General features: G+C 41.2%; 1 protein-coding gene across 1 annotated transcript in view; it reads left to right on the top strand.

Moving 5' to 3' along the window:
* Positions 1–662: 662 nt before the first annotated feature.
* The window catches only part of MYO3B (myosin IIIB), a 471,877-nt gene continuing 448,823 nt past the window's right edge, over positions 663–23,716 (top strand). Inside the window, exons 1-2 of the mRNA XM_057747118.1 lie at positions 663–756; positions 998–1,057. Coding sequence (XP_057603101.1) covers positions 666–756; positions 998–1,057 — 151 coding nt within the window. The 5' untranslated portion in view covers positions 663–665. The remainder of the gene's footprint in view (positions 757–997; positions 1,058–23,716) is intronic.

The raw sequence follows: 23,716 nt of genomic DNA, 5'->3' as shown, positions 1-23,716 counted from the left end.
GAATGAAGTGCCATGGGAATGCCAAGAAGGATTCATTCCATCTGGGAGATCGAAGAAGGCTCAACTAAGAAGTTGGCTTTGAGAGTGGCCTTGAAGGATGCACAGGATTTTTATTAAACAGATAAAAGGGATCGGGGCCTTCCGGGCTGATAAAGTACAGCAGAAGCAAAGGCAGGTTAGCTGTAGAGCGCACGCTGTATCTGGGGAATGGAGACCTTTAAATGCCAAAAGGATTTTCATGTTAGAAGTGATGAGCTATCCCAGGTGTTTGAGTAGGGAAGTGATGTGCTCCATTCTGAGGTTTGAGGGAAGAGTGCTGAGGCACTGTGAAGGAGGGATTAAATCATTATTTTAGTGGTCCAAGTGAGAAATAATCAGGATCCGAGGGAAATGGAGAGAAAACCAAGAAACTGCAGAAAGGTGCTATTGGATACTGGGAAGTGGGGGACACGGAACTTGAGTTACTGAGGCTTCTAAACTCTAATTTTTTAAAATTATTTTTTAAAGTTATTAAATTACTGAGTGGGTAATGATTCCCGTCACAACATTAGGGAGCACGGTGGGAGAATCTTTTTGTTGGAATGTGGGGTTGAGTTTGGAATAGTTCTGGGGTTCTAATGACCTACACGTGGAGCTTTCTTACATAAAATTGTACGGAGCTTGAGATGCAAACCTGGGTTGATTTCTGTAGGGCCATTAGGATAAGACATAGTGAAAGAGGGCAGAGTCTTGGGAGTACTTCCACAAATAAATGTGGGGTCTGGTTACTGTGGGGTAGGTGGTGGTACCTGTCAGATTAGGCAAGCCGATATCACTGACTTGAGGATTGAGTGCAGTTTGTCTCTTAGTGAATAGGAGGCCAGAGAGTTAGTGACTAGGCCAGGGTGGGGGAGATGCAGGCCAGGAGATAAGGAAGATTGTGCAGGAGATCTGGGGGCAATGTAGCAGGAAATTCACTCTCTTTCCACTTAAAAGAGTTTTGCCTTTCGTGGGAGCTACCAGCAAAGGTGGGAGGTCCCCAGCCAAGATTCCCTGACACACTGGAGATTCTGGCTTAGTGACAGCTGTCTTCTATCACTTACTTTCTTCACACCCACCTCCCTGGATGTGCTCCTAGACATGGCTTTTAATTCACTCACTATTTACTGTTATCTTCCTTAAAAGCAAACTCAGACTATAAAGGGTAGCAAGAGAGAGATCCTTTTGGTGATGGAATAGTTCTGTATTTGACTGCAGTAGCGGTTATACAAATCCACATGTGATAAAATGACACCCACACATATTTTACCAATGTTAGTTTCCTAGTATTGATACCATACAATTATTATGTAAGATGTGAGCATTGGAGGAAACTGGGTGAAGGATACAGGGTTGTCTCTGTACTATCTTTGCAACTTCCTGTAAATCTGTATTTTTTAAGGCAGGTGATTCTGTTCAGTCCATCTCTCTTTGATATCTTTGTTTTAGCCCTATTGACTGACAGTAAATTTGAGGCCTTTCTCAATACCCCTTAATTGTGTTTAAGCATCAACCTTGAAGTTTTTTTTTTTTAATTTCTCGAATTCAGTTCTGTTTGCTTCCAGATCTAACTGGCTAGCTTCCAATTCCAATAATGCTCTGTCCCCCAGCGTTATACTTACTTCACTATTTTGAAAAAGAAAGATATGTGATAGAAAATATATACCTACATATGTCCACACAGATAGATTCATAGGACAGATTTATCAGTTAAGGAGCTTAACAATGACCTGATGGGCTTTTTGTTAACTCACCCATCCACCATGTTTATGTAGGCCCTATGTTCTTGTGTTATTCTGTCCTAAAGACCCTGATGCAGACACTGCCCCTTTACTGGTAAGAAAACTAAAACAATAACAGAAATAACTGCGCTAAGATGATTCAGCCAGTGAGTGGTCAGGCCAAAGGTGGGATTAAATCTTTCAACTGTAACTGTTTACTAAAGTAGCCACTTAAAAAAAAAAAGGAAGCTCACCAATACTTATGACAAGGACCAAATGAAAACCAGACATTGTGCCTAAAAGAAATATCAAACGTTTCTACCTCTTATTCTCTGTGGAAATTGATGACAAGAAATAGAGTAGAGGAATGTAGAGGTGTTTTATGTATTTATTTTAAAGCAACATGTACTTATTGAGGGCCTCAAATTTAAGACCATATGTTACTTGCTCCTGGGAATACAAACAAATCAAATGTTCATATACTCAAGGGGGTTATACTGTGGTTGATGAAACATTGATTTACCTATAAACAGTAATTAGCAATGCAAATATACGAGGGTGAGTCCAAAATTATCTGCAATCTGGTTATATCAAAACTTCTGTTGGCTGCACTGTCTTATCAGAGCTTTCCGTTCAACACTGCTGTCTCCCCAGTCACTGCTGTGCAGGTGTGAACATGTTACATCAGTTCATTTGTCGCTGTGGTGCCAGCAAAAATGGATGCCCCACTTGTGATTTGCACAAAAGAAGAGCAGTGTGCAGTGATTCATTTTTTGTGGTCTGAGGATGTGCACATCTGCACACTTCTGCCCACAGTGTCAACACTGCAAAAACTTCATTCTGAGGTGTTAAAGCATCCTCCCTATAGTCCTGATCTTGCTCCATTGGACTTTCACCTGCTTGGTCCCCTGAAAGCAGCCCTATGAGGACGAAGATTCACTTCTGATGAAGAAGTGAAGACAGTGGTGCATTCGTGGCTCGCAGCTCAGCCTAAAACATTTTTTAATGAGGGAATACGAAAGCTTGTTGACAGATGGACAAAGTGTATTGAAAAGTAAGAAGAGTATGTTGAAAAATGAGGTATTTGTCTCTTCTGAGAGTTAATTGACGTAAGTTCTACAGCCAGAGTGTGGATAATTTTTGACTCACCCTCATAGTATGAACCACAAATGGCTAGTAGTATAGTAAAAACAAACAACTATAAATGTAGTATAGTAAAAAAAATATCTATAAAGACTTCCTAGGATTGGAGACACTGATATTATTGAGGAGTATGAACCCTGAAGGAGGAGAAAGGGAACAAGGGATACAAGATAGGCAAGTGGAGGACTAATGTTCTTAATCTGCTAAGAGGAAATAGAAGATAATTGTCAAAAGAATAGACTTTTCTTCTGTTTACTTTGGGGTTAATTTGTTCTTTTTCTAGTTTCCTAGGGTGGAAACTTAGGTTATTAATTTTAGACCTTCTTTTCTAATAAATGCAGTCAGTGCTGTAAATTTCTCTCTAAGCACTGCTTTTGCTGAATCTCACAAATTTTAAGTTTTTTCATTTTCTTTAGTTCAAAATATTTTAAAATTTCTCTTGAGATTTCTTTGACCCATGTGTTATTTAGAAATGTGTGTTTAATCTCCATATATTTTCCAGTTATCTTTCTATGACTGCTTTCTCTGTGGTCTGAGGGAAACTTTGAAGGATTTCTGTTCTTTTAAATTTGTTAAAGTGTGTCTTATGGCCCAGAATGCCGTCTGTCTTGGGAAGTGTTCCATAGGAGCTTGAGGAAATTGTCTTCTGCTGTTGTTGAATGAAGTAGCCTGTAGATGTCAGTTACAGCCTGTTGATTGATGGTGTTGTTGAGTTCAACTGTGTCCCTACTGATTTTCTGCCTGCTGGATCTGTCCATTTCTGAGAGAGGGGTGGTGAAGTTTCCAACTATGGTCCATTTCTATGATTCATCCATTTCTCCTTGCAATTCTGTTAGTTTTTGCCTGTTTGATGATCTGTTGTTAGGCACAGACACATTATGAATTGCTGTGTCTTCTTAAAGCATTAACCCCTTTACCATCATATAATGCCTTTCTTTACCCCTGATCACTTTCTTTACTTTGAAATCTGCTCTGTCTCAAATTAGCATAGCGACTTTTGCGTTCTTTTCATTAGTGTCAGCATGGCGCATTCGCCATCCATTTTACTTTTAATCTACATGTGTCTTGATATTTAAGGTGAATGTCTTGTTGACAACAAACAGGTGGGTTGTGTTTTTTGATCCACTCTGACAATCTCTGTCTTTTAATTGGTGCATTTAGACCATTGACATTCAAAGTGATTATTGATGTAATTGAATTAATATCTACCATATTTGTTACTGTTTTCTATCTGCTGATCTTGTTCTTTGTTCCTATTTTTGTCTTCCACTCTTCCTACCTTTTGTGGTTTTAATTGAGCATTTTTCTGATTCCATTTTCTTCCTTTTCTTTATCAGTTATACTTCTTTTTTAAAATATTTTTTAAAATGGTTGCCCTAGAGTTTGCAATATACATTTACAAATAATCCAAGTCCATTTTCAAATAACATTCTACTACTTTATGGGTGGTATGAGTACCTTATAATGACAAAATAATCCTAATTCCCTCTTCCCATCCCTTGTACCATTGCTTTCATTCATTTCACTTATATGTAAGTATACAAAAGCATGTGTGTGTACAAAATCTAATACATATTGTTGCTATTATTATTTTGAACTGTGTTATCTGTTATATCAATTAAAAATAAGAAAAATAAAAATTTTCATTTTATTTCATTCATTCCTTTTGTGGTGTTCATCTTTTCTTTATGTAGATCTAAGTTTCTGAGTTGTTTTCCTTCTCTCTAAAGAACTTCTTTTAGATTTCTTGCAAGGCAGGTCTACTGGATAACAAGTTTCTTCAATTTTTGTTTGAGAAAGTCCTTTATTTCTTCACTTTTGAAGGATAATTTGACAGGGTACAGAATTCTAGGTGATGAGTTTTTTCTTTCAGCACTTTAAATATTTCACTCCATTCTCTTCTTGCTTGAATGGTTTCTGAGGAGGAGTCAGAGGTAATTCTTACTTTTGCTCCTCTATAGGTAAGGGTTTTTTCTTCTGGTTTCTTTCGGGATTTTTCCGTAGTTTCTGAAGATGATATGCCTAGGTGTAGTTCTTGTGTTTTGTTTTGTTTTTGTTTGTTTCTGGCATTTATCATGCTTGGTGTTCTTAAGCTCATTGGATTTGTGGTTTGGTGTCATATTAATTTGGGGAAATTCTCGGTCATTATTGTTTCAGATATTTCATTTCTTCCTTTCTCTCCTTCACCCTCTTGTACTCCCATTATGTGTATATTTCACCTTTTGTAGCTGTCCCACAGTCCTTGGGTAGTTTGTTCTGTTTTTGTTGTTCTTAGTCTTTTTTCTCTTTGCCTTTTGGTTTTTGAGGGTGCTATTGCTATATCCTCTAGCTCAGAGATTCTGTCCTCAACTGTGTCCAGTCTACTCATATGCCTATCAAAGGCCTACTTCACTGCTCTTCTGGTGTTTTTTTATCTCTAGCATTTCTTTTTGGTGCTTTCTTAGGATTTCCATCTCTCTACCTGCATTGGCCGTCTGTTCTTACCTGTTGTCTACTTTATCCATTAGAGCCCTTAGCATATTAATCATGATTGTTTTAAATTCCTGGTCTGATAATTCCAACATCCCTGCCATGTCTGGTTCGAATGCTTGCTCTGTCTCTTTAAGTTGTGTTTTTTTACCTTTTAGTACGTCTTGTAATTTTTTCTTCATAGCCAGACATGATGTATTTGGTTAAAGGAACGGCGGTAAATAGGTGTTTAGTAATGTGGTGGTGAGGTGTTGGGGGAGGGGAAGCACTCTATAGTCCTGTGATTCGGTCTCAGTCTTTCAGTGAACCTGTGCCTTTCAACCATGAACTTCACAAGTGTTTCTCAGTTTTTTTTCTACCCTCTGAGGTGGCATGGGATGGCATAGAGCTGGCTGGAGTTGAGTATTTTCCCTCCCCTAGTCAGTTAGGCTCTGAAAATACCCCAGCAGGTCAGGCTCTGTTAACTAGTTTCCCCTGAGGTCAGGCCTTGTTAAAGAGAACACAGTGCTCTGGTACATTTCAAAATGGTTCCTTGTCCCCTCCTCCTGCCAGACTTAGGAGGGATTTTTCTCTGATACTTACTGTGGGAACCTGGTCAAACTCCTGGAGGTAAATCTCACAGTATTGTGGGTCCCCTGTGACCAGGTCCCCATGGAGTTTTCACTCTCAGGGTTGTGGTCCCCACTGAGCCTCCAGCAGTTCGTCAATTGTAGTTCAGGTTTTCCTAGCCCAGCACCAGCTCCGGCAGCTGTTTCTGCTTGTGAGTCTCTGCTTCCATAGCTGCAACTCCCTGTATTTCCCTCTCTCTAGTCTTGGAGGCAGCAGTTTGCCTTGTGTCCTCCCCTCTCTTATGAATCCAAGAGAGTTGATTTTTCAGCCTGTCAGCTTTTTACTTCTTAGGACAGAGTGGCTACTTCAAGCTCTTTACGTGTGGAGACGGAAACCAGGAGTCCCAGAGCATAGACTTTTGAATCAAAGAATCTTCTAATTAGCTATCTGATCATGGGTAAGTTATAGAGTATCTCTGGTCTCAGTGTTCTCATCTATAAAATGGGAGTTTTAGGGGTACTGACTTCTGGGCTCATGGGAGGGATTAAATAAGTTAGAATGGAGGCTCCCTTGATGTTTTAAATGCTGCAAATATCTTCCTTCATTTAGCTATCTGTCTACTTTGCATTTCACCCATAGTGTTATTCATGGACGCGAAATGCTTAATTTTGATGTCAAAATTATCAACTGCTTACTTTGTGCTTTGGGGAGGACTTATTTAAATCAGTAAAAAGTACTTAGAAGCCTAGTAGAAAAATGGGCAAAAGATATGGATAGGCAGTTCACAAAACCAGTAACCTAGATGACTAATACATCTATGAAAGAAATATTCGACCTCACTAACAATCAGGGAAATACAAACTAAAAGCATCATGAGAAACTCTTCTAGAGTGTGGTATTCTGGCAGTTCCTAGCAAACATCAGTATACTAAATTTATGACCCAGCTATCCCAACCCTGGATATTTATTACAGAGAATCTTTCTGCACAGGACGTGGGTAGGAGGCTTGCAGTGTTTTTTTGTTATTCATCACAGAAGTAGTAGATGCACACTGAGTAAGCTCTGTAGCAGTCAGAAATAATGAACTATAAGTATACGTAGCTAGAGAGATGATTGTTCAAAACCATGGTGTTGGGTGAAAAAAGAACAATATAGCACAAACCATTTATGTAAATTAAAAATTTATACACATAAAATATAATTTTTCCAGCTTTATTGAGATATAATTGATATATGATGAAAATTATATATATATATATATATTTATGGTGTACAATGTGATGTTTTGACACAGGTATACACTGTGAAATGATTACCACAATCAAGCTAATTAACATTCATCACCTCATATAGTTATCATTTTTGCGTGTGTGGTGAGAACATTTAAGATCTACTCTCTTAGCAAAGTTCAAGTATACAATATCATCATGTTGTACATTAGATCTCCAGAACTTATTCATCCTGTATAACTGAAACTTCATACCCTTTGTAATTTTAAAAAAATACATTAACATCCAAAGATAATCTCAAGGAAACATTCTCTAGGCACTTATGTTTGGGAGTCGGGGAGGGCAGAGAGGGAAGTAGAATTGGGGATGCTGGGAACAAACAAGACGAAAGATGGACCTTGTGTAGGTGGAAGATGTTATCCCAACTCTCTGACCTTAAGACCCGCCCCCCTGCCCCCCTCAATGTGAGCATCCTTAAGCTTTGTAAAGACGATTAATGTTACCATTGTAAAAATGGTTGCTGTCATTGATAGGTAATAATGGTGAGGGAAATATGGGTTAGGGTGAGGAAAATTTTATGAAACAAAGATTTTATGGAGATCTAATGATCTTTGTAAATTAGGTGAGGTTAAATTAAGTCAACATATTTCTCAGATCATTCTGGTTAATGCCAAATGCAAACTGCAGTTTCAAAATGCAGTTTTAAAATGTTTCAACAAATGTTAGTCCTCTATATTTTCTTTTTATGTTTATCATTATTAAAAAATTGATGTTGAATGTATATTCAGAAAAGTACACATTTCATAGTTGTTTACTTTAGTGAATTGTCACAAAGTAAACATATCATCACCCAAGTCGAGAAATGGAATACTACCAGACAAACCAGAGATCCCCCTGTGCCCTGACCCAAGTACTGCATCCTTTCTCCTCCCCAAAGACCTATTGTCTTCCAACACCATGGCTTAGTTTTGTCTGTTTTTGAACTTTAGAGCTTTTAAATGCCTTTGTATGGTAGGAGTTTGAAAAACAATCTAAGCCTGAATATTATATTTGTACTTGATATTTCATTTTAAAAGTAGTAATTTTTTTTTAAAAAGCTGAGTTTCCAATTGTTCATTGCTAATATACAGCAGTTGAATTATTTTGTGTGTTGGTCTTGTATCATGTGACCTTGTGAAACTCACTTATTAGTTCTAGGAGCTTTTTGTAGCTTTCTCAGATTCTTCCATAAAGACAATTGTACTGTCTGTGAATGGGGACAGTTTTTTCCTTTCCAACTTGTAAGCCTTTTATTACTTTTTATAGTGTCATTGCAGTAGCTAGGATGTCGACTATGATATTGAATAGGAATGGTAAGAGCAGACATCCTTACCTTGTTCCCGATCTAAGGGGAGAGTATTCAGCCTTTCACCACTAAGTATGGTGTTAGAGGATTTTTGTCCATGTCCTTTAATAGAAGTTCCTTTCTCTTTCTAGATTACTGAAAGTTTTAATCGTGAATGGATGTAAAATTCATACTCCTTTTCTGCATCAATTGGTACTGTCTTTCGACTGTTGATAGAGTGGATTACATTGATTCATTTTTGATTATTGAAACCAGCTTTGCATTTCTAGGAGAAACCCCACTTGGTGATTGTATACTAATATTATTATTTTGTTATATTGCTGAATTTGATTAGCTAATATTTCACTGAAGATTTTTGCATCTATGTTTATGAGGTACATTATACTGTTTCTCATACCGTTGTTGTCAGATTTTGGTATCAGGGTAGTGCTAGTGTAATAGAGCACAGCTGTACTCAGCCCTTAGCACGCGCTGTGCTGTGCGCACCTACCCCGCACCCCATTACCAGGCAACGGTAACCTGAGCCGGCTAATGGTCGCTCAGCGATTGGTCGTCTCCGCAGTGGGCCCCGCCCCCAAGCGAGCAGCTGTCAACGAGCGACTGACCTTTGGAGGGCATTCGTGAGCCCCCGGTTGGCAGAGTGGGGATTGTCAGGTGGAGAGTGAGGTAAGAGGCAGATCCCCGCCTTCTCCCCTGGGCCCTGCAGCTCACCTGGCCTCAGCCCAGCCGGGGAGCTGAGGGGCCCAGGGAACAGGCTGGGGGTGTGTCCTGCAGGGCTCCAGGGCCCTGGCCACCACCGGCCACCCACTGGCCTGGAGGAGGCCGGGAGGCGGTGCTGGACCTCTCCCCATCCCCGCCTCTGAGACTAATGGCAGTGGCGGTGTGCATGGGACACAGTCTGGGGGACCTGGCCCCCACTGTTTGGGTGGCCTGAGGACCAGTTAGGTCCTGGGCGCTGGGCTTCCTCAGTGAGGGCGGCTGGGCAGGGTCTGGGGACCTGGCCCTGAGGGAGCCACCACCTTAGATATGCCTCTTCAGCCAGGCCTGGGCACTGGCAGGAGGACCCGGACTGGGTGCTGGACAAATCTCCCAGGCAGGGTAACACCCATCCCACACCCCGCAAGGACCCCTTTCTCTTAGCCAGGCCTGGACCTCGGAGGTGAGAGTTGTGCCTTGGAACAGTGCCCCTTCTCATCAGAACAGAGAGTAACATGTGCTCGGTGGAGATTTACAGGAACATTGTTACCTAACCATGACCTGACCTCCAGAACAAAGGATCTGACACCAAGAAGCTTGTGACAACGGACCACGCCCCTCCCTCACCTTTCCTATAGGAGGGCTTTGCTGAAAGCTTCTGGGGAGTTTGGGGTTTTTCAGGCATGAGCCACCCATCTCCTTGCATGACCCTGTAATAAACCTTTCTCTGTTCCAAACTCCAATGTTTTGGTATTATTTGGCCTCACTGTACGTTGGGCACACGGACTTAAGTTTTGGTAACACTAGAGTCATAAAATAACTTGGGACGTATTCCTTCCTCTTCTGTTTTCTGGAAGAACACTGTGTAGAAGGTGTGCTATTTCGTCTTTAAGTGTTAGGTGGAATTTACCAATGAAACAATCTGGGCCTGGGAATTTCTTTTTCAGAATGTTCTAACCATGGGTTTAATTTGTTTAATGGTTTGGAAATTACATAGGTTATTTCATTTAGGGTGAGTTTTGGTAGTTTGATTTTTTAAGAAATTTGTTCATTTTATCTAATTTTTAAAATGTATGAGCATTGTGGTGTTCATAGTATTCCTTCATTATCCTATTAATGTACATTGAATCTATGGTGATATCCTCTCATTCCTGATATTGGGAATTTGTGTCTTTTTATCTTTTTTTTTTTTCTTTTCAGTCTTCCAAGATGTCCATCAATTTTATTACTATTTTCAAAGAACTAGCTTTTGATTTTATAATTTTCCTGCTTTCAATTTTATTAATTTCTGTTCTTTAGTGTTTCCTTCCAGTTAGCATTTACTGTTTGGAGATTTTGCTGATTTTTCTTTCTGTTATTGATTTCTAGTTTAATGACATTATTGTCAAAGAGCTTACATTGTATGATTTCAATTCTTTTAAATTTGTTAAGGTTTCTTTTATGACCCAGTATATGGTCTGTCCTGGTGAATGGTCTATGTGTACTTGAAAAAAAAAGAAACATACTCTGCTGTTGTTGGGTGGAGAATTCTACGAACATCAATTAGATGCCAATGTGTGATGATGCTCTTCAATCACCAATGGTAGTTGTTTAAACCAGCAATTCTATAATCTTGTTGATTTTCTGAGTACTACTTCAATCAGTAACTGAGTGTCACGTCTCCAACTATAATTGTGGATTCATATATTTCTCCTCTCAGTTCTTGAGTTATTGCTTTATGTTTGAAGCTCTATTGTTTGGTGAATACACACTTAGAACTGTTATGTCTTCTTGGTGAAATGATCATTGTATCATCATAGAATGTCCCTCTTTGTGCCTGGTCATTTTCTTTGTTCTGAAGTCTACTTTGTCTACAATTAATATAATCACTCAGGTTTTTTTTTGTTGTTTTTTGTTCTTTCTTTTTTTGAAAAATGTGTGCAAGGTAAGTCTTGTTTCATCCTTTAAATTTACCTATATCATCATATTTGAAGTTAGTTTCTTGGGCACAGCATATAGTTGAGGCATTTAAAAAAATTCATCCTGATGGTATCTCTTTTTTTCACTGGCATATGTAGACCACGTACATTTAATTATTGTGTTCAGATTTAGGTCTATAATTTTAGAATTTATTTTCTCTTTGTGAGTGTGTGTTTCTGTTTTCAACTTTGTGAGATCCTAAGCAAAAAGCCTAAAGAGTCCTGCATAGGCTTCTGACTTATAAAACTGCAAGATAACAGATTTGTGTGGTTTTAAGCTGTTACTTTTGTGGTGATTTGTTATGCAGCAATAGAAAAATAATACAGGTCTCTTCCTACATTGAATCAGTGGTGGCCTATGTGACCAATAGAATGTGAAGGACGCGCCAGTGTGTGACTGAAGTCAACCTCACACAGGCACCATAGTAGCCCTGTGAAGAGGCTGGCATGGAAAGGGGTTAAACCCTCCTGCCAAGAGCCAGCGTCATCTTCTAGTCACGTGAGTGAGCCACCAAACAAGTCTTCAGATGTCTGTAGCTCTAGACAGCATCTGATCACAACTTCATGAGAGACTCTTGGCAAGAACCACTTCGCCAAGCAACTCCTGAATTCCTGACCTGGGAAACAGTAAGAGATAATAAATGATTATTGTTTAAGCCACTAAACTTTGGAGTACTTTTTAATGCAGTGTTAAATAACTAATATATAGACCTACTGTGTGTGAGGCACTGTTCTACACGTTAGGGATATAGCAACGAATAAAGCCAAGTGCCTGCTGTCATAGAGTTCATACTCTAAGGGAGAATATAAAAACTATATAAATAGATGAACATATACTTTGCAGGTGATAAAAGTCTATCAGAATAAGAAGGTTGAAAAGTGATGCTGAGATTTCTATAAAATGGCCAGGGAGCACACCTCTTTGATAAGTGAAAATTTAAACAGTGATCTGAAGTGGGGAATCAAACCACACAGATATTTGGGGTCAGAACACTCTAGCAGAGTGTGCTTTAAATGTAAAGACCACGAGGTTGGGAGTGTCCTTAGTGACTATGACAAATTGCTAAAGATAGGAAGAGTTCTGTGTCTAGTTTTAATTAATATACTTCTAGAATGTTTGAGAGTTTCCAGATCAAATACAGGATTCCCTGTAAAAACTGAATTTTAGATAAACAATCTTTTTTTTTTTTTTTTTTTTAAGTGTTAGCATGTCTCAAATATTGCATGGAGAATATTTACTAAAACTTATTAGGTGTTTATCTGAAATTCAAATTTAACTAGGTATCCTAAGTTTTTATTTGCTATATCAGGCAACCCTATTTGGTGCAAAGGAAAATCTGAAGACAAACAGCTAGAAGGCTTAGAAGAATGGAAAATACATTTTTTGGAGGAATAATGAAGGCGTTTCTATGTGTAATCTGAAACAGAGAGGGCTGAGGGTGCTCCCATCCCCAAATTAAGGCAACAGAATAGAATAGAAAATACAGAGTATTGGGAGCTAGTAAAGCTACCTACTTCCTGGACAGCTTCCTTTTGCTGTTTTGCAGGCACTGGAAACTAAAACCCACCGAATACATACACGTCTTTGGACATTGTCATAGGTAGCATACAAGGGTAGTGTCAGATAGTATCAGCAATCCTTTTTGGCTTCAACACTCTGTGATTTAATGAAGGGTTAGAAATTGTACACTAGGTTGTTTTTCCATCTCCACAGAGAATAGAGCATGAGTTGATGACTCTTGCAATGAGAGGATTGATTAAATGTAAAGAACTGAACTGAAGGGCGATTAAACACTGGAATGACTTTGCCTGGGAGGCTCTTTTGTGATCTTTAAAAGGAGGCAGCAGATGTTGTGGGTAACAGAGGTCACAGAGTGCCATCTTGGAGAGGGAGGATTGAACCAGGTGGACTCTTAAGGGTCCAGATTCTGGGGATCATTCCTTTTTGGTCTAGAGAAGTGGAGGGAAATGATCCTTTGCTCCTCTTAGGAGTTGGTACCAGGTCTCTAAGTTCACTGTTACTATGTTGACATAGCCCTAAAACAGGCTTTCAAAAGTATCTTCTTTATACCTAAATCAAAATTACTCAGGATAATTTAATGATTTAATTATTAGAATTAAAAAACGCAGATGCCTGAGACCCACCCCAGACCTACTGAATCTGAAAGAAGGGGCCTGGATTTTGCATTTTAAGAAGTTCCCCAAGTGGTCCATGTGCATACTATAGGTTGAGAATCATGGTCCCTGAGAAATGAGTCTTTCTTGCTCTGCCTAGGGACAGACCTTTAATGACCAATATAGTCTTACACTGGTGACTGAGGCCCCTGACTAAGCTTATTTCCTGGAGGGGAGGTACATGTGCTAAGAATGAAACTGGAGAATGGAGATGCTGAATGATTTAAAAATGATTTTGGTCAGGTTGTTCTAGGCCAAGCGAAGGAGTAGAGAAGAGGGAAAGGAGCTGGGGTTTACTGGACCCTTTTGCCAAACACTTAAATTACAATGAAAATCCATGTCCTGAAACCATTTCTGTCCCTCTTTGTTTTATCTTCTTGAAATCTACCAATTTTTTTCCTTTGAAGAAAAAAAATGGGATGGTACCTTTCTTAAGCCAAAAAGAAGGATGTTTTTTGTTCCATAGTCAGGATAGTTTGGGGACACAGCATATCCCAAGCATCTATGGGTGGACATCCAGCCCTTCTTAACATTTCTGGAAAGAACCACCGGGGCTGGTAAAACATATAACAGAGGAAGAGCTTGGGGTCATCTAAATAATTTAAGGTATTTTAATATTATAAAAGGAATCTGAAGGTACCCAGCATTCCCAAGTTCCACTCTGACCCTGTATTTCAAGAGTTCTTGCTGTGAGAGACCTTGATGAGGAAGAGCTATGAAGGGAGGACTCATAGGTAGACCATTCCAATATCCCTGCCAAGCTCCCTGGAGATTCTCCGGGAGCAGGTCATTCCAGCCATCTGTGTAGGTCACATCTCAGCTCTGGGTCACTTTTGGAATCCTCTTCAGACTTCTGCTGAGCTCTGACTTGCTTCTCCCTCTCCTCCTGTCAGCATTTACATGTATCTCTGTTTCAAGTTTGGCTATCTTCAAATGACCTCCTGCTGGTGGATGACCTTGTCATTATTAAAGTGCCCCATGCCTCAAACTCCTCTACCTTCTGGGGCTCTTTGACCCCTTTCTAGGTTGATGCAGGGCAGGTAACTGGCTTTCCTGGACTTTGTCTCCTCTGCCTTAGACACAGAACCCTGAACCTGTCTACATGTGGCAGTTGACTTGGGGTCAGGGGACTAGCCAGATTCTTGCAGGCTGCGGGCTCTGAAACATGCCAGTGTTTACCGTTTGAGCATCTCAACAAGCCATTTCAGCCCAAGTGGGGTAAACTCACTTCTTAGCCCAGGTCCACAAAACTTGCCCCAGAGCAGGCTGCAGCTAGTCTTTCCCTATGATGATTCCAAACTGATTCTAGACATTTCTTCCAGTAGATTCACACAAAATAAATTATTCCCCTGGCAGAGCAGCTTGGTTTGATTTGGGTTATTTGATTACAAAAGCCCAGAGGCCAAGCATTTATTTAGAAATATTAGGAGTCAGCAGCACAAATGAGATTGAGTTTTTGTGAAAAGTTAAAGATTTCTCATTTAGGGAGGTGCTCACGAAAGACCCCATTAGCCAAGCCTCACCCGTAATTAGTCTGATTTCTCAGGCAAGAGGCAAGCTAACTGTCTGCCATCCATTCCAGAAGGCCTAGAGACACTTTAAAACCTACCACCCATTGAAAAATATCTATAGAGGATTTCCTGCTGTGTCTAAAATCTTTCTCTATTAACTAAATGCTCAAACTGAGATCAATATATGAAAATATGAACAAAATGGCTGATTATAAACATCTTTTCAAACGGCAAATCATGGGCCTGTTACTAGTGACACTCAACTGTAGAGAAGTGGAAAGGGGCTGAAATTCGTTAAGCAACATGGCGATATACATGTTATTATCCAAGTTTAATAGAAGAAGCAGCTGAAACTCAAAGAGGGTAAATAACTTTCCCGAAATCACACAATGAGTTGGTGGCAGAGCTGGGATCCAATGGATTAAAGTGAGCATGGTTTCCATACGCCGATGCAGAGGTTAGGCAAAAAGCAGCATTGAACTGGGGGTGTTGGAGGCTGGCTGGCTGGCTGCCAAGAGCCAGGATGATCTAGTTGTAACCGTGTGATCTCCCAGGGACGGAATCCATTAACCAGGCGTATACAATGAGGCCAATGTTGAAGCCAGTGTAGGCAGCTCAGCTTGGGTCTACACATGTGCTCACCTGAGTGCTTGGACTTGTCTTACTGTGGCGCTTCCGGGATGCAGATATAGAAGCACACAGCATGTGGCCTTGTAACAGAGTCCTTGGGGGAAGAGGCTATCTTCAAACTCCACGTCACGCAGCCTGCAGCGGCACTGGTGCCTGAACTTCAGAAATGCCCAGAACGCTTCCTCTCCGAGTAGACAACTCACATAGACCTTGGCAGCTTAGGTGCAGAGTTCACCCGTCTCCCTACCCCCTGCGGTTTCTTTCTGACGTGTTCAGGAGGGCGCCAGCTTGCCGCACGGTCATGCCAGACACCGGACAGAGAGCCGTGACCTTCGCTGCTTCCTCCTCGCCTGACGTCAGAGGGTGGCGCTGTCGGCCACAGTTTACCCACATGACTTCTGCTCCTGCCCCTGCATTCCGGTGTGTACTGGCCTCTGTCACTTCCTCCCACGCTGCACCCAAAGGTCTCCCAGCAGTACAGTGTCGGGGTGGGATGAATGCCCTTCACCCTCTCTTGCGTTCCCAAAGCTCCAGGCTTCCCGTTTCTTAAAGCGTTTTCCTAGGTTGTGCTATTTCACTGATCCTCCTCCAGCCCTGCGGGCTCCTAGGAATCCCGTACAGATAGATCCCCAACGCGCCTGTGCCTTTCGTTGGTCCTTCCGAATTGGAGCGTTTAAGACTCCGTTGTTAAAATGCTGATTTCAAGGCCTTATCCTCAGAGACTGATTTGGTAGGTCTGGTGTTGGGGGCCTGGATGTCGTGTCTTCAGGAAGCTGCTCAGGGATTCTGGCACAGAATGGGTTGAGAAACAGTGGTGTTGGAGCTGCAGCGCCACCCTGCCTTGGCCATCTGTGTTCACCTGACCGGCTGGATGCCATGCTCCCTATGGGCAGGGATGCTGGCTCGTTCACGTTCACACCTTAGGGTCAAGCCCAGGACTTGGCGCCCAGTGTGACATCAGTAGGTGGCTGGGGTGTGGAAGAGCTGGAGGTACTGTGTCAGGGGACTTTTCTTTACCAAGTTAAAGAATTGGCTGAAAAATCTTCTGTCCAAAAGATCTGTCCTTGGTGCACTGTGTCGACAACGGGCCACCCCGGGTGCCACATGCTGAGAGCAGAATCTAGACAGAAGGCCATGGGAAAAGAATTTCAGCAACATAGAGGACCAGTTCTCAACAGGCCAACAATGTCCAGGCAACAAGCGTTTAGGGCCTAAATCAGAGTCTACATGTGGCTCAGTAAGTGTCTCTGAAATTGTAATAGAGAGGCCATCAGGTACCTCCAGAAAGGTGAGTGACAGAACCAGGCTGGGTGATGACCAGGCTGTAAGAACAGAGGTGTGGCCCTTTCCCACCTCACCTCTGGTTTCTTCCTGCCTTCCAGATTTCTTAGAGGGGTATTAATTCTTTAAAGGCATTTTTCACTTTTCAAAGTATCTTTTGGAGGCCAAAGAAGTTTGGCCTAAGTGGAGGAATTGGTAATTTCTTCGAGCAGAGATTAGGCTTTGATGATATAATTGTCCACTGTGCATAGCCCTTTGATCGAATAAAGCATGCATGTGTCATGTCTTCATCAGACAGTGGACAGAGGCCCTAGCAGACCATGGCTTTAGTCTTGGGAAGCCCCTCAGAGCAAACACCACATGGTTTAGGGGGCTCTCTTGATTAGACTTTCTCCCGCTGAGAACGCCCTCCTGCCCTGCAGAATCCTCCTCTCCAGGACCGCAGTCCCCAGATGGCCCTGCGCTCTGACCCAGCGGAGCCTTTGTAACTCTTAGACTGCATCTGGCAGCTTCACAGAGCTGGGGCAGGAGACCCTGTCTTTATAATAATGCTGCCTGATGGTTGCTGTGTTCTGACTGCACCTGAACTTCGCACATGCCTAGCACTTCCCCTGCGCTGCCTTGTTTATACCACATCATAACCCTTCGAGGACTATTCCTCCACAGAGAAGGAAACTGAGCCTGGGATGGCGAAGCAGGGCAGGGATCCAGATCACATCGTGTGGAGTCACAGCTGGTGGTCCACTGGATGACGAAACCACGCGCAATCTCTGTGCGATGTAATTTTTTGCCCCCAAAGTGGAATTTAAACTCAGTGTTTTTGTTGATCATGGCAGCAGGGCATTGTTTATTTTCTGAATTAGACTTGGGATGAGGTTGTGTTTTCCTGAGTCCGTTTTGATGCCTTTCCCTCATGGTGACCCCCTGTCCTTCAAAGTGTTTGCCATCATAGAGCATGTGCTTCAGAACTACAGTAAATTTAAAATACTTCCCAGCTCATGAGCCCTCTGTAAGCCTGAGTGGCCTCACAGAGATGTTGCCTTCTGTCCTTTTTTGTTCTGGTTCAGAAAGTTCAGACTCTAAGAATACATGAGAATCATAATAGCAGCAGCTATATTTTTGAGTTTTTTACTTGGGAATAATTTCAAACTTACAAAAAAGTTGCAAAAATAAAAATGCTACAAGAGCACCTATATTGTCATCATTTTACTCCACTTGCTTTATTATTTGCATGTTTCTCCCCACTGTGTATATATGTTTCTATATATACACACACACATATGCATATATATACACATATAATGGTTAAGAAAAAGTATATAATATACATCTCTATATCTATTAAAATAAGTATACTATTTTTTTTTTCTGAACAATCTTAGAGTAAGTTAGTTGCTTCATGGCCATTTACGCCTAAATGTTTCATGGTATATTTCCTAATAATGGAAATATTCTATAACATGACCATAATAACTGACAAAGTACATTTATCTAACCTCCCCTCCAGATATCGATCTTGTTAGATGACTAACCAGTGTCCTTTCTAGCATCCCCCTTCCAATATAGGATCCCGAGTAGGGTCAGGTCTTGGATTTTGTTGTTGTCTTTTAGCCTCCTTTAATCTGGCTTTTATGACATCCATCCCTCTTCCCCTCACACATGCCATTTTTTTTTCTTCACATACCTGTGTGTTATCTTTGTGCAGGGGCAATATTGATCTTTTTCACATTGTTCCAGTTTTAGTGTATTTGCTGCCAAAGTGAGCACCACACGCTGTTTTATTTTGATACCATGTTCCTCATTGTGTGCTTGTCTGGTGTTTCATCCTGGTTAGATTGAGGTTATAGGATCTCAGCCCCAACTACTGCCCAGGTGATGTAAGTCCTGTCCAGGGTATTTGGAGCCACACGATGTGTTCTGCACCACATAGATGATGTTCATTTGGACCCGGTCAAGGTATTGTACAATTTTTCATTATCTGGCTGCTGGTTTTTTTTCGCCCCTTGCTACTAATAAGCAATATGTGGTATGTAAAGTATACTTTAAGGCTATGTAATTAATATGCAACCAGCAACTGTTGTGAGGGCATTTTTCCCATGCCAACCACTGCATGTTGGCCTCTTTTCATCCCAGGGAGGCTGCTTCAGCGTCTCATGACCACACGCCCATCTTCTCTTGGCTCAAAGCCCTCTCCGGTACGCCTTATCAGGAGCAGGGTCAGATCTGTGGTTTTTAATGCTGTGATTAGGAAGCTGCAGGTGGGACTGGAGCAGAGAAAAAGAAGAAAGAAGAAATGTTAATGAGGGGATCTGTGGAGAGGGGAAACTGCCTCCACAAGCCTGGCTTGGCTCCAGGAAAGGGAAAAATGGACTGGAGGGGCTCGGAGATGAGGGAAGCTCCAGTCACTGAGCCACACTAGTGAAGTTTGGCCTGGTTTTTATAAAACTGAGCCTCTGGCCTCCCACACTCTGTGGGGTCAGTAGCCCAGCCCCTTGTCTTTGCAGAGTTCTTAGTGGGGGGGGGGGGGGGGCGGCATCCTGGAACATCTGAGGAAGGATGGCTTCTAGAGTGCGCTAGCAACTGCCAAGGCTTCTAAAAAGACCACAGAATCCAACAGCCTCATAACAAAGAGCCCTGGAGGAGTCATTTGAACTCCTGTCTGGCCCCCAGCTGTGCACAGCCATTCCAGGACCAAGTGGATGCCAAGGTGCCTGACACTGCTGAGCTGTGCTGAAAACACAAAACTGTCCAACCATTCATGGAGAAATTCTACTCAGGGCACAGGGAGGTCAGGTTTTCATCCAGTTCTCTGCAAAACAAAGAAGTAAATAACAGTGTCTTCATTATTAAATTCTATTGTATGATCTCCAAATGGGCTTAAGAGAGGCCCCTTTAATTAGTGGGTCCCTCAAGAAGACCTGCCAGGAAGCACTGTGACGATTCTCTCTCAAGCTGGGAAGGCATCCTGGTGGATGATGATGCAGAGACATTTTTCCATCCATCCATCCATCCGTCCACTCATTCTTTCAACCAAAGAATATTTCCTGAGTATCTACCATGTACCTAGAGACCGAGGGCACTGTGTGGGAGATGGAGAGGGAAGAAAACTCCCTAATAATGAAAGGAGAAATAGCTCTGTCCTATTTGGGTGAATAGAGGAAATCTTGACTTTTCCTGTCATTGAGAAAATGTATAGCCTCTGATGATATTTATAAATACAGAATCTAGAATCTACCGAAGGAAAAGAACTTTTTTTCTCTTACTCCAGGGAAAGAAAAGAAGGAAATACAAGCTGATCATTAATTAGAATCAGCCATTAAGTCTCTGAGGTGTGGGGCTGCTAAAAGGTGGTAATTTGCTTTGCAGTTGGACTTTGTAACTGGGACACAGCACAGCCCCTAGAGTGATTCAATGCTTTCCTATGTCCTTTGTCTTGAGCTTTTGGAAAATAGGTCAAGTAAGCCAGAAGCCGCCCAGGGGGAAAAGGCTGGAAAGAAGCTCGTGTGCCAACCTGTCAGGGGAGCAGAGTGGGGACTTGAGACGCAGGCTCCAGGGACAAGAATCCCTGCTTCTCCAGGGACCCCCCCCCCATAGACTGGGGAGGGTGCTAAGGGATGAATGGGTGCCTCGGCTGTCTTGTGCCAGGGGGTCTTTGGGGAATGGAAGCAGCAGGGCCTTTTTTCTGAGCCAACGTGCAGACTCCTGGGAACAGTGAGCTTTCTGCTGTTCAAGGACTGAAATGGTTGGAAGCTCATTCACCCACTGAAAATGTTCCCCAGAATTATACTGAAATATTAGGCAGAGGTTTCTCCAGGTACAGAGAAATTCTGAAGCTGGATGGTGTGCAGCAGGGAGAGGTGCTGTGAAAGAAGCCCCCCATGGGAGCTGTTTCTGCAGGATGGGAGTGTGCTGTCTGACAGCCCCATGTCCCCGGTAGGGAACTGGCTCACTAGAAGCCAAACCTTGGGGAACAAAGGTACTTCTTCCGGTCAAACCCTAAGACTGGGACAAGACCTCATGCCCTTGTCATTCTTTGTAAGGAATGAGGAAATCATTGTGAAGTAACCTTCTGACTGTGTCTGGGCTTTCTGTCTCCGGCCACAACCACTGACAAGATTTTCCTGGAGATATTTCAATTATTTGCTCATCCGAGTGATTAGTTATATCAATATTTCCTCCCAAGCTGATGCTCATGACTATACAGAGAGGAGGAAGCACCCCTGAAGCCTAGTCTCCATCATGGAAACCTACCACATGTCACCCTTACCGGTATAGGACATGGCCAACAATCACAAAGTAAGAAGAACGAAATAAGCCAACAAAACATCTGAGACTCCAGAGTCGGTGTCACAAGATAATCCATTAATTTTATTTATTTATACTCCACCTATTTTAAAAAAAAAATGTATTAGATTGTTCACATGTGAAATCTCTCAGGGCCCCTTTCTGAAGCCATTTACACAAACTTTATACATAATTTTCACAAGTTGTCTCAGCTTTCAGGTATAGAAAAGCAATAGATAGTTAAATGTGCAAGAAGCTACATAGATAGATAAACTGGTAAACAGCAGGAAATGAGTGTCAACAAGAGAAGAGCCAGAAAAACTACTGTAAGAGTCGCAAGAACTCAAAACTAACTATCTAGATCCATTTAGTGTAGGGCTGAAGAACCTTTAGAATTGTAAATCTACCCTAGACTGATACTGATATTTTTATGAACAGTCTCTAAGAAAAGGTAAAATTTATGTTCACTTCACCTTGCTTAGGAAGTTGGAATATATTTGTTTAGGAAGATTTTTGCCTCGTATCACTAAAATTATAAGATTTTCTGTTTAAATAAACTTTAAAGTATTAGAAGACTTAGTCATATAGAATGACTCATGGTATGAGGTTCAGAGAAGCCCAGGTAAAAAATTTTCAACTTGAACACAGGTGTGTTTAGGGTTTCAAGCAGTTGATTCTTGATACAAAGTATACTTTTCATCTTGAAAGGTGTAATTTGGGACTTCACATAGACCTTTGCAAATGGCATTAATGTGATTCATACAGCAATGAATCAGAACCACAGGACAAATTTTTCATTTGGAATTCATATGGGCTTTCAAAAGACCAAATGGAAGTGGTGTCTCTCCAAATTAGAAAAAGTTTAGAAATATAATTCAAGGTATTTGATCTACTAGAACCATGTAACTTTTTGGTTTGGTTGGTATGTTTTGGACCCCAGGAATTGGCTGGGTGTAGGACACACTGGCCACTGATCTTTGGCTGCTAAGAATCCATTCCCCTCCTTACATGGAGGGAATCCTGATGGAGAGCTGGGCTCTACCTCTCACATAGAAGCCAGAGGGACCCAAGCATCTCTCCTAGCCCCAACAGGATGTGGACACGTGACTCAGGATTGAGCCAGGATTAGCCTTGGCTTTTGAATCCAGAGGGTGCTAATCTTTGGTGAAGTCTACACTATTTTAATAATATAGGGAAAAGTGTCAGGGTAGGGGGAAATGATTGCCCTTGGAAAAAAGCAAGGCTCTTTTGTAGGATAGTCTGTGATGTGTGTGTGTGTGTGCACACTCATGCATGCAATGTATATATGTGACAGAAGTCCTCCTAGAGTCACACTTTGGAGTATAGGTGAGGATAAGCCAAGAGAAATGGAAACAGTAGGACCAGAGGAAGAATCTGGATCTGCCCTAACATTTGTATATTGATACTAGGGTGAGACATGGCCTGGATCCAGTGATGCAAAAAGTAAACATAATATTAGTGATAATAGTAACAAAAATATCTTATATATATTTTTCTTTTTAAAAATTTATTCTGTTTTATTGAAGCATAGTTGATTTACAAATTATATTAGTTTCAGGTGTACAACAATTAAAATGACAATTTCTGTTCCTTCTCTAGCATGTAAAAATTTTTACCTGTTCTTTTTTTCTCTTCTTCACCTCTCCCCCTTAGAAAAACAGAATTTTACAGTGAAGTGGGAATTTCTTAGGATCCTGAGTATAAATACAGACACAAACATGTACAAATTTTCCCTAAAAGAAATATCTATTTATGTCATTTTAGACTGTTCTCCATTAAAGCTTAATCTCTCTAAAACATTAAATGGGAAAAACATTACTAACCTCTCACCTAACACAGTACCTGCACAACCAAGATTTAATAGATGGTAATTGTCACTGTAAGGCCCTCTTCCGATGCCCTACACCTTGTGATTCTTATCGGCAGAAATGGCATCTCCTTCATGGTGGGAATCCTCAGCTTCTGACACAATGTCTGACACATAATACCTGGCTTTCAATTAAAATGGTTAAGTGAATAAATAAACTAAGCAATATTGTTTTAAAAAAGGCAGGGACATACATGGAGGCACTGTACTAGCAAGAAGGCAACCTAATTCCTTTTTTTAAAAAAAATTAATTATTGATTTACAATGTTGTGTTAATTACTGCTGTACAGCAAAGCGACTCAGTTACTTATATATATATGTACACACACACACATTCTTTTTCATATTTGTTTCCATTGTGGTTTCACAGAATAAAAAATATCTTATATTTTTTGAATGCTTAATATGTGCCAAGTACTGTGCTAAGGAATTAGCATAAATTATCTCATTTCATACTAACTGTTAAGATATGTGGTAGGTCCTGTGCATGTCCCTATTTTACAGCATTAGTCATGACTGCTAGATTATGAAATCCAGGGGTCATTTTTAAGTTTCCACCTTGATCTTTAGTGGCATAGACCATATTAACTTCTTCCTCCTTTGGAAATTTGCGTGCTTGTTTTCTAGGACACTATATTATTTTGGTCATCTCATTCTCTGGTCACTACTCTATTTCTTTTGTGGCTTACTCTTTCTCTGCTCCATCTCTTCTATGGGGGTCTGCCATCCTAAGCCTTCACACTCTCTATGGGTGATTCCATAAGTTATAGTACCACCTATATGTTGATGATACTGAAATAACAAGAAGAGTAATAACTA

This window comes from Hippopotamus amphibius, chromosome 8 (assembly GCF_030028045.1).
Source record: "Hippopotamus amphibius kiboko isolate mHipAmp2 chromosome 8, mHipAmp2.hap2, whole genome shotgun sequence".
Taxonomy (NCBI): Eukaryota; Metazoa; Chordata; class Mammalia; order Artiodactyla; family Hippopotamidae; genus Hippopotamus; species Hippopotamus amphibius.
Note: the sequence above shows the minus strand (reverse complement) of the source record. Positions and strands in the feature narration are given on the sequence as shown.